At 44.1% G+C, this 12,500-nt stretch overlaps 1 protein-coding gene across 1 annotated transcript in view; it reads left to right on the plus strand.

Annotated features, from left to right (window-relative positions):
• Nucleotides 1-9,938: 9,938 nt before the first annotated feature.
• The window catches only part of phldb2a (pleckstrin homology-like domain, family B, member 2a), a 43,693-nt gene continuing 41,131 nt past the window's right edge, over nt 9,939-12,500 (plus strand). Inside the window, exon 1 of the mRNA XM_080845130.1 lies at nt 9,939-10,034. Within this exon, the coding sequence (XP_080701256.1) occupies nt 10,002-10,034 (33 nt within the window). The 5' untranslated portion in view covers nt 9,939-10,001. The remainder of the gene's footprint in view (nt 10,035-12,500) is intronic.

Here is a 12,500-nt window from a genome sequence, read left to right on the forward strand (position 1 = left end):
CGCTCATGCTCAGGAGGGTGAAGGTGAGGGGGAGACATACACACATGGGCATGGGGCGCCCAGACACTTACACACACAAACAAACACAACACACCCACACACACACATACACATCCACACACACACATCCACACACACAAATATTTGCACACACACACATACGGCAACACACACATCCACACACACACACACACACATACACACACACATACTGTATGTGCACACACACACATACACACACACACACACACTCACATCCACACACACACATACAGACACAAACACACACACACACACACATCCACACACACACACACACACACACACAGGAACACACACACACACACACACATATGTGCACACACACACTTACATATGGCCACACACACATACACATCCACACACGGGCACAAAGACATACATGGGCACACACACACACACATATGTGCACACACACACACACACACACACATCTGGGCACACACACACACATCCACAAACTAAACTAAACTAAACTAAACACACACACACACGGGAACACACACACACACACACATACACACTCATAGACGGGCACACACACACACACACAAACACACATATAAACTCTCACGCCCAGGCATACGCACACACACACACACATATATAAACATTCACATACACACACACATCTCTCCCTCTCTCACACACTCACACCAATACACACACACACAATTACCACCCTCATGAAGACACACACACATATGTGGCAATCCAGCCCAAAGCCATTTCATTGCTTATTTGTTCTTCAATGTGTTAGATTCAATGTGGAGCATGTTTCATCTTGTTGATTAGTTTCACTGAGAAACACATGAAGATCTAATGACATCTTTTCTTGCATAGTTTGCCTCCAGGCTCGAAGCATCTCTTAAGGGTATATAGAGAGATTTGATTATGAAGTGTAACAGTAGAATATCTGGTTATGTCAACCCTTAAGGCTCTGTCGTTATTTACGACCTCTTGGTTTTAGTTTCCAGAGCACAGAGAATGAGTCATGGGAATACTAATTAGAGACTCACTCAAGAACATTTTAACATTTTAAGACTGCACCAATCCTGACCTGACCTAGCCTAGATTCTAAAAAATCCATGGAGCACTTAAAGATGGTCATAACTAGGGACCGTCAGAACTTTCTTTGTCTGTCATATCTCTAGACTGACAATTTTGAGATATGACTGAATCCAGACTAAGGTCTGGGCCAGCTCTGTGCCATAATCAGTCTGAATCAGGCATGCTTAAAGGCTCTGTTCCATAATCAGCATGGATCAGGCATGCTTAAAGGCTCTGTTCCATAATCAGCATGAATCAGGTATGCTTAAAGGATCTCTTCCATATTCAGCATGAATCAGGTATGCTTAAAGGCTCTGTCCATTATCAGTCTGAATCAGGCATGCTTAAAGGCTCTGTCCATAATCAGCATGAATCAGGTATGCTTAAAGGCCAAATAATGAATGTACTTCACTAGCAGCTCATGTTAACTGTGTGTTTCTGCACACCACAGGTGCAGGACCAGGGGCGTTACAAGTGCTACACCAGCACCCGTAAGGACAGCCAGGAGGCCTTCATTAACCTGAGGGTCAAAGGTCAGTGAAAACCGCAGTCATTCGCTCAGCTCTGCTTTGACACCTGTAGCCATCCGGCAGTCTACATGTTAACATTAGTGTGTGTGTGTGTGTGTGTGTGTGTGTGTGTGTGTGTGTGTTCCTGTGTGTGTGTGTGTGTGTGTGTGTGTGGATGTGTGTGTGTGTGTGTGTGTGTGTGTGTGTGTGTGTGCGTGTGTGTGTGTGTGTGTGTGTGTGTGTCTGTGTGTTAAACTTGAAGAGCTTATATAATCAGTGGACGTGTAGATACACACATACTGTACCATCTAACAAAACCACATAAATGTATACACGGCGGAGAATTGGAATTAGAGCCTTGTGGATGTAAGATGGAGCAGTAACACTTTACTTAAAGCCATTATTCACAAAGTAAAGAACTTTCCTCCATCCAGTCCAGTATTCTTGTATAAGGGGACACCATCTTGTTTATAATGCTTAGTTTATGATGGGTTTAAGTAAAGTGTTACAGATGGCTCTATGGGATGGTGAGCAGAACAGGTAAATGTCTAGTTTTGAAGCTACGTCGAGATCGGATCTGGCTCTGATATGGTCCTGATGCAGCCCTGATGTGGCCCTGATGTGGCCCTGATGCTGCCCTGATAGGGCCCTGACGTGGCCCTGATTTGGCCCTGATGTGGCCCTGATGCGGCCCTGATGTGGGGCCTGATGTGGCCCTGATGTGGCCCTGATGCTGCCCTGATGTGGCGGGGCTCCACCAGAGATCCACATGCTTTTCCACTCAGATCTGTTCCCACATCAGCTGCAGTCTGGGTAGTTTTCCACTGACTGGCTCCATGCCCAGGGGGTTTCAGTTGCTTTCCCATGTTTCCAGCGGAAACCTACTTTAAGTTTGGGCTTATGTAACACACACATTAGCATTCACACACACATTTACACCAACAGAAGGCTTCCCACACACAGGTAAACAAACTATTTGTTGAATTTGTGGGATTGTATCCTGATAGGTTTGATATTTTAGGACTGTAAGGCTGTGTTATGTTGCTGTATGGAAATACAGCAATCATGATTGCTTTACAGAAATGATTGATATAAGCTCAGAGATAGGATGGTCGATCAGGTAGCTTTTTAGAACAACAGCCAAATGGAAAATGTAATTGTTTCATTATTATAACAAACTTGCCTGTCTTGCCTGCCGTGCCTGTCTTTCAGTTGGGAAATTACTGCAAAAAGTCTTTTATGCGCCTGATGAATCCTTTATCCTTCCTCGAAATAAGCAAAGACTATATGGGTGTTTTCAAATTATAAGATGGATTTGCAATGCATTGCAGTCTATACCACAAGGTAGAACTTTGTTCTAAAATTAAAAAAAGAAATCCACAGAGAGCCTCCAATTGGTCATCAGCCCTGTCAATCTTTCACAGGACTGATCCCATTGGTCATTAATCCTGTCAATCTTCCACAGCTCTGATCCCATTGGTGAGGATAGAGATGACCAATGACTCGGTCACCTGTCTGTCTCAGAACATCTACCCCGCCCCTGAGGTGTCATGGTCAACAGACCCACCTGTCGCTCCGGACGCCCTGGTGAACTCCACCCGTAAGACACCTGACTCCCGAGGCCTGTTCACCGTGGAGAGCAGAGTGGGTATTGTGGGTAACTTTTCGGACTACACCTACCTCTGCTCTTTAGCCTCGGCGGACGGGTCCCAGGTGTGGAGGGCCTCACGCAGACAGCAAGGTACGATGGGACTGTCCTGACGTCTTCACAGAAAAACAGAGGTTTCAGGAGTAGAAGAGTAGATTAATGATCTCAGTGTTTTCTTTTGTATGAACTCAATAAACTATATTTGTCATACTGATTTGATGAAGGGGTTTTGAAATCAAGTACAATTTTTAATGAGAGGTAATTTTTAATGGCAGGTAATTGTAACCCAGTCGTAACTCAACCTCTCCTCTTCTCTCAGATGACCTGTTTGGTGAGTCTGGCAGAAGTCTGTTGGTTCCTTGTGCTACTCCAAAGCCGCTCCAGAACTTCACGCTCTCCTGGAGCTTCAGCCGAGGCCACGACACCAGCGTCCTCCTCACGTATGACAGCCGCACGCGCCGGACCAACGGCCCCTGGGAGGGCAGAGTGGAGCTGGACCAGGAGCAGGTGCTGCTGGGAAACGGATCTCTCCACCTGCTGAGTCCACAGAGTGGGGAGAACACGGGCAGCTACACCTGCACCTTCTCTGCCCTCCAGACCAGACATGTGGTCCAAACATGGGTTAACGTCACTGACAGAAGTGCAGGTACAGCGGAGAGCTCAACATAGGCCTCACTTTCCTCACACAGACAACAGAACAGAAAGGACAAGCAGGGCACCATGTCTTTTACTTTACAAAAAACAATCCTTAGTGATCGAAACAGATACTAGACGGATTTCCAATTCAGAGACAGCGTTCTGGGTTAAATCTATTTCTAGACCCTGAAAAATTGTGAAAAATTGTGAGAAAAACTTTCACAGCACGACATCACCGACTATTTGTTAGCGTGCTAGCAAACACTTTTTCAGTGCCAACTGTGCTGTTGTCTGTGTTTGGGAGGTTTTGGCATGCCTTTGCCATGCCGAGGTCATAAGATTGCCGGTTTTCGTAAAAAAACTCCTTACTGCTGCTTCAAAGGGGCTCAGTAAACATGGCCATCATCCTGTTTCACCTGTTTGGTAAGGCACGAAGTGTGTGTGTGTGTTGTTGACAGACGAGGACCAGCGAGTGTGTAAGAGGTCCCGGTGGGGGACAGCTGCATCTATCTGTGTGTTTGTCCTCACCATGGCAGTGGGAGTCCTGCGCTGCTTCAGGATGGGAGGTAGAGGAGAGGCAAACATCCTCACATTTCTACCTCGTTTGATCACATTCTCACATTAAACATTTTTAACTCATTAGTATATCACACTGTCATTATCATGCCATCCCGTCATGATATAACAATACAAATAATTATCACAATAGCTATGGTTTATCACTAACACACTATTAGTTTATTATAACCACCGGATTCCACTTAATGGTAATTGTTAGGTATAGAAGTACACAATATCGAAAAGTGCATAACCGAAATCTAAGTGTGCAAAACTATCAATGTTTAATCATCATGATTCACTGTTTCATGGCCTCTACAGGTGGGTCATTGGGACAGGTGAACGGAGGCAAACTGGTGAAGATCAGCATGTCTCAAATAGGTAATGTCATCATTCAAGGCCTTGCATTGCCATTGAATCACTGTGACAGTGTCTCACCTGAAGTCTAAGGGGTGGCCTGAATTCCTCTAACCTCCACAGTTCCTGTTTTGCAGACATACCTACACTGGATCTCCCTGGAGCCCATGGTTCTGCCATCCCAGGTTCTCCCAGGTTAGAGGGTTCTGGTCCGAATGATGGAAGTGGTGCCAGTCTCCATACAGCCAGAGCCGACCCACACGTGATCCAAGGACACACCGACCCCGACGGCGATGACTTCCAGAGACATCCTATCCCTGAGTGTGGCACAGCAGAAATGGAAGCATTAGGAAGTGATGAGGCAGAAGAATCTTCAAAAGGAAGTGATGTAACAATCCCCCAGCCACTTGTAACTGATTCGCCAGCACCCAAATGTGATACAGGAACACCATATCCACCAGGAAATGAAGCAATCCTGCCAGGTCCAGTGGAAAGTGATTCAACAATCCCCCAGGAAGCTGGAGGGGGTGGGTCAACACCACAGGTTACAGAAAATGATGCTATGACACCTCAAACAACAGGAAGTGATGTACCAGATCCAGGCATGCCAGGGCATGTTATGGTAAAATGGTCATCAGACTCTGACTCATACTTCCTGAGGCTGGCTCTCTTTCCCTCTCATAAAGACTTAAACTCCAGCACCATTCCCAACATACTAGAGAGTGAGGAGAGTGTCTTCATGGTCCCAGAGCCATTTCAAATCAATGGCTTCAGGTGATTAGCCTGGCCATTACCAGCCTGTGACTCCATTTCATTCCGTCTTTCAGTCTGGGCCAACCCAATGCATTTTGGTTTCCGAGATGGGCGGGTGCTTATCTTGAGGTTTAAAGTCATGGGAGTTCCTTTAACCAATCAGCAACGTTTAGTAAGCATTCGGTAGATTAAACTCTTCCCAAAGCCAGTTGGGAGAAGAGCTACGACGTCCTTTCCAATCATAAAACTTACAAGAAAATACTCTTGTTCTCCTTTTAATTTTCTGATGTTCTCGAGAGTTGAGACAACTTTTCCGATAGCTTTTCGTGTCTTTTCCTCCAAGGCGAGTTTTGCGCCACAGCTCTGAACTGTTCGCTGATTGGTCCTGCAAAATTTTGAGTTCTGGAGACGATTGTCAATGGGGTTGTGCCAGACTGAGTATGAGCTTGAAATCAATTCAGGCGGAAATACGTAGGCTGGTGTCACCAGGCTATCAGGTGATAGATGAAGCGCTGAAATGATATAAAGAAGTTAGGACCTTTTTTTAACATTTTCTTTTTATTCAACAATAAGAACACCAATACAACAAGTCATGGACAACTAGAAATAGAAAACTAAAAATGAAAAACCTGCTGTTATGTCAAGACTGTGTCACCTGCCATAGAGTCCACTTCCTCCATTTACTGTCCGTTTGTTAAAAAGTTAGGACCTTTGAAAGACACCTGAACACATTTCCCACAGAGTACCTCAAAATAACCAGATATCATTTGAAGTTGTATCTGAATTGAAAATAATTCATAACTCAGTAGTATTTCTCAGTTAACATTAAGGACATTCAAGCACTAACATGTACAACCCCTAATAACATATCACTGCCTATCTTATCATCTATTATCTCAGTCTGTGATCTTCTTTACATTCAACCCCATTACTACGGCCCCAAAACTGATCCCAAATAGGATTGCAGAATGAGTTCGATAGCAGATTGTCTTCTCTGCTCAAGTGAAGCTCTTTTTTGATTCAGCGAAAGAGACTGGTCACTCCTACAGGTCATTTTTACAGACATTTTTATTTCTGACAATATGTTGCTGCTCTATCTCTATTCTGAGGGTAAGGAAGTGAATTGATGATGTACCAGATTGTATGCATTGCATAGCATATAGATTCTTCTACAGATACAGTAAGCATTATTTCTTCTATAGTAGAACCCCTTGAGATATGCAGCCAAATATAGGTATGCCGGTCCATACGATGTTTCAGTAGTTTAGCACAAAGGATTGGCACAAATTTAAACGAAAAATCCTCTTCAAATCAGTAGCAGTGCCTTGGATTCTTGCCAGTTCATCTGATCATCTGATTGCATGTGTTTTCATGTTTTACGAATACCAGAGATTGACCGATATGTGTTTTACTCATATTCACATTGTAGCACTCTGTCATTTCTTATGGTATTACTGTAAGCAAGTATTCAAACTACACTTAAAATCTGTCATTCATAATCAGAAACATTCATAGTGCATATGCCACACAGCTGTAGTTTGTAACATGACAAATAAAAGTCCCTTAAAGTCATCAGATAATCATGTGATAAATATTGCACCAATATATCACACATCATTTCACTCAAACATCCAGCCAGAATACAGAATATTACTTTCCTATAAAAATCTTTTTGGATGGTGAGAGAGAGAGAGAGAGGGAGAGAGAGAGAGAGAGAGAGAGAGAGAGAGAGAGAGAGCAAGAGAGAGAGAGAGAGAGCAAGAGAGAAAAAGACAACATAGCAGTTCATTAGTAAATCTAGACACTCTCTTTGATCTATCAAGGTCGAGGTCTTTTCCAGCTGGTCCTGTTGGCAGGTCTGTCCACAGAGTAAACACACATCTGACTGCTGTACCGAGTCTGGTCATGGTAAAACCATAACCTCAGCGGCCCTGACAGACATAGAATCAATAACATAGAAAGGACCATGCACTTGTGTTTGTTTGTGTGAGGGGGGTACTGAGTGCATAAAGACTGAAGGTATTTGATGAGGGGGTTATTGGATGGACAAGTCAGTTGCCAGTCAGACATGATGCAGCTGCCTGAAATTATCTTCTTTAAATTTAAACCTATCTACACTGACACACAACCACACACACACAAACACATTTACACATAAACACATGCACACATACACACGTGAGCAATCGCACAAACACACACACACAAACACAAACAGTATGGCTCTCTCCATTTTGCCTGTCCCAGCAGAGACACTCTGCAATCTTATCAATGACCAAAAGAGGGAGACAACCCCTCTTTAAAAATAAACCATATTTGGCTCTCATCACTGACAGTGTGCCAGAACATCTGCTGTAACATTCCTTATTTCCTCCTCCTCTGGCTGTGCTTCTCTACCTCATCTGTTCCTGTGTCTACACAACTATCATTCATAATCACAAACAATTATCTTTCATAATCATAAACAATTATCATTCACATTCACAACAATTATCTTTCATAATCACAGACAATTATCTTTCATAATCACAAACAACTATCATTCATAAACACAAACAATAATCATTCATTATCACAAACAACATCATTCATAATCAGCAACATTCAAAAAGGGTTCATTTGTAAATCTTATCAGTATATTATGTTATTCCTGTGTCAACTGAACTATGCTTTTACTGAACGTTCAGGCGGTCCAGACATACAAACTGATCAGATTTGTGTCACCAGGAAACAAAGCAACAAAAGGTGTAAAAAATATATTTGTTTTCAGCCCTTCAACAAAGCAGAGTTTGTGAAAAAAAAAATTGGTTCAAGAAATACAAACACATTTTCAAACTGCTTTGTTTCTGCAATAAGTGTAAACGTTTTGGTTGGCAAGCAGAACTGAGCGCCATCTTGGTTCCTCTCCCCCTCATCTTCTACACTTTCCTCCCGCTGACTCTCTTTGTTGAGCTCAGCTGAATCCAAAAATTCACCATGATTAATATCCTGTGTCCTAGGAGACAAAAATACTTAACAATAGAACTTCCCCAGGACCACCATCCCTGCCAACCCCTACCAAGAACTATCATAAATAAATCAGGAGAAGAATCATACACATCTTCACATTGCTCCAATATTGCATCATCTGTAAAACTAACAAGGAGCGGTGAAGCAGTTTTCAAATCTTCCGTTGGCACATTATCTTCACACACAAAATCACATCTTTAAATCAAAACAACTTACATCTCTAACACAGACGCACATCTGTAACACAAATCCACATATGTAATACAAAACCACAAATTAAAATGAACTAACAGAAATGATAGAAAACTGACTGGAAGAAATGCCCTCTGGCGGAGAGGGGCAGAGTGAAGTTAGCCTGAGGACAGGAAGTGCTTTGGTTGAGCGGCTCAGCCTGGCCCCCAAGGGCCGACAGGAACAGCCGTGTTTGTTAGGAATCTGTAAACACACCATTCCCCCTTTTTCTGTCCTGGGACCCTCAGAGACAGCAGCACTAATGCCACCCCCAGCCCCACCATAACCCACCCCCAGCTCTGCAGAACCTGCTCTCTCATCTGCAGAGCCCATCTGACTTTGCCAACATAGGCCTTTATATTACTAAACCTATAGCACATCTGGTCATTGTACTTTGTAGATTCATCATTGTGATCATTTCTGGATTATTTATCAATGTTATCGGTTTTTGCTACTGAACATCAGAACACACACGCACTCCTTCCACAATAATTTCACTGGATTAAATGAGTTATACATACACTTCCCCCAGACTGACACACCAGACTAAAATCCACTTAACCAAACCATAATCTGCCAAAGCAAACCATTATGTTGCCTTTCACACCATAATCTGTAAACTGGGGTCAATTACACAGTTCGCGTTGACCGCGTGAACCGCTGGTTTGGGGTCACTACGCTCAGACAAGACTGTTTGTCACGTTCTCCTCCCCTCAGACTGCAGATTTATAGGTCAGCGCTCGAGCGCCCAGCGCCGGGGCCCGGTTTCCTGTTTACTGACAGAAGTTTCCTTCCGAAGCCAGAAATTAAAAAATCAAGCTTGCCCCATTCTGTGGCTGATGTCAGGCGAAGAAAAAACTACTTTTGAACGGCTCAATCTGAGAGCACGCTCCACTTCTGGTAACGACCTGTGGGAATTCTCCCACGCGCCGCTCTCTCAGGTACACACCTATTTATTTCATTATGAATGAAGGGCGTGAACTGCAGAACACATCCTAACTTTGTGAACATTAAATGTGGACCAATTCTTGGATTATTAAAGCGATTATGGTCGGCCAGCCTATTATAACAGGTTTGTAGTTGTTACTTACCAGCTTCGCTGTCTCCGGAATGATTATCTGGAACCGGCACCTAAGCGACCCCGTGGTCTACCGTTAATTTACAGCCGACTCTCACCTGTCCGTGTGGAGTAACTTTTTGTTTGGACCGTTATGGCAGAGGACGGCCGACCTTCTATCACTATGGTAAGTCTCTAGTACACAGCAATACAATGGGCATATACGTAGCTAACTGCACCAGCTGACCCTAGGTTTGACCTACAGCACAAGTTCATAAACCAAGCAAGACAATGGCTAAATGTACTGTTATTTAATACCTGTGATTCAAACTGAGCATTTTGAATACATTGCTGGATGAATGTTTAAAATCCACGTCACATTGCATAATTAGTTTTCTGCAACGACAAAACAAGGGCGCCTTTTTATTTTGGTCTGATTCACATTCATATATTAATGAACTGGAAACGAGGGGCGGCGCGCGCAATGAAAGCCGCGCTTGTGTCCGAGCGACAGTCACGCGCTCCGAGGGGGGATATTTAAAGCCATTGTCAGCTGAGGTAACGCAGGATCTCAGGCTCGAGCTTGGAACAAACATACAGTGGGACTTAAAAGTCAGACCTCTCTCATTAGGGATGGTTTGGGAGGGTGAGTAGAGTTATTCATGCAGATCATACAGTATGTAACATAACCGCTGTCTTAAGCTTTTGTTTTCAAACTGACCTCTGTTATATCCCCGGCTGTGATTTTAGTACTGTCAACAGGGCATTATTTTTAATCCAGTGGAGATTCTAGCATGCTCTCTGTACTAGCTTTGAAGAAGTAAGTGTAAGGTTTATTTGCCTGTTGCTTTCTTGTCTTCGCCCGTATGACCCCATAAAGTTGTCAGTGTAGGGGTTAGCACGTGTATACCCGGGGCAGGGATCTTTGCCTCGGCTGGCCCATAACCTGACATCTGTGCCCATAACTCTGGCGCTGTGCACCAGAACCTTGCTTGTATGACATGACCTGTGATGACACGGTTAAACTGGAGCTCCGTCTGCTTTAGCTTACGGTTGTGGGGGGCGATGCATCCCACAGATTTAGGGCCCTTTGGCCGGACTCACAACAGGAGTGAACCTGGAATGTCTCTTTCTTCCTCTGATGTGTGTGTGTGTATGTGTGTGTGCATGTGTGTTGGGTTATGTTAATGCATGTGAACTTGTTTCAGCGTGTGTGCCCCGTGTGTGAATGTTTATGTGAACGAGTGACAGAGAAAGTGTATGTGTTTTCTACGTGTGTGTGTGTTTGTTCTTCACAGCTCTAGATAGCATCAACTGTCTCTTTCTCTTCAAGGAGGAGAAACCAAAAAATACTCTCTGACCATCACTGCAGAACCTCTGGAAGGGTGTGATCTCTTCAGAGAACATTCCTTCGCTCGACTCGCTCTGTTGTATTCTCTTTATTGCATTCTGTTTTCACCAGTCTACTCTCTTAGAGTTCCCAGCTCTACTCTCTTATACTCTATTTTATTTTACTCCATTCTGCTCTCCAATGATTCTCTCTATTCCACTCTGTTCTTGTATGGGTTCTGTATTTAATTCTACTCTCGTATGGTTCTCTGTATTTAATTATTTTCTCTTATGGTTCTCTTTATTCTCTTTTGGTATCTTACTGTTTGCCAGGAAGTTGAGATTAGTGTAGAAACCTGCGCATTGTGTTTTGGCGGACCACATCTGGAAGTATCTCCACAGCGGTTTTCCCCCCAGGAGAATCAGGACCATACGAGGGGCCAGTTTTGTAGATGCATTCCCTTTGGCTCCCTTTGGCTGTGCTGACTTTAAAGTGAACGGCTGTTGTTCTGTCCCCAGTGGAGAACCTTTTGTGGTCCTGAGGCCTGTTTTATTCCGGAGTGGTGGGATGTATACTCGAGCTTGCTTTTCCTTTTAGACGACAGAGTTAGCAGAGAAAAGCTCTTTCTCTGTGTGAGTAACCCTATCGTTCTATACACACACATGTAAACACACACCCACATAAACAGGCACGCTCTGACTTACGTACATGTTCACCAGACACACACATACACACACACACACACACACACACACACACACACACACACACACACACACACACACAAACACAGACACAGATACAGATACAGACACAGACACACACACACACACACACACACACACACACACACACACACACACACACACACACACACACACACAAATAGACAGGCAAACACAAACACACATCTATACACACCACACACACACACACACACACACACACACACACACACACACACACACACACACAAACACACACAAACAGACAGGCAAACACAAACAGACATGCATACACACCACTCACACAAACACACAACCAGACAGGCAAACACAAACACACATGCATACACACCCCCAAACACACACACACACACTGCGAACGTCAGCTCTCAGGGGAGCCCCTCTGACCTCACCCTCAGGAAAGGATTGGAGAAAGAGAGGAAAGAGCTGAGTGAGCTCAGCGACTTGCCAAACACACACTTCCTTTACGCACACAGAGACGGGGGAAACGCCCGAAGACAAGGCAGCTTTGCAGCTGGACACGCTCGGTGTACCCCTGGAACACACACACACACACACACACACACACACACTGCAG

The sequence above is a fragment of the Sprattus sprattus genome (assembly GCF_963457725.1).
Source record: "Sprattus sprattus genome assembly, chromosome: 1".
Classification (NCBI taxonomy): domain Eukaryota; kingdom Metazoa; phylum Chordata; class Actinopteri; order Clupeiformes; family Clupeidae; genus Sprattus; species Sprattus sprattus.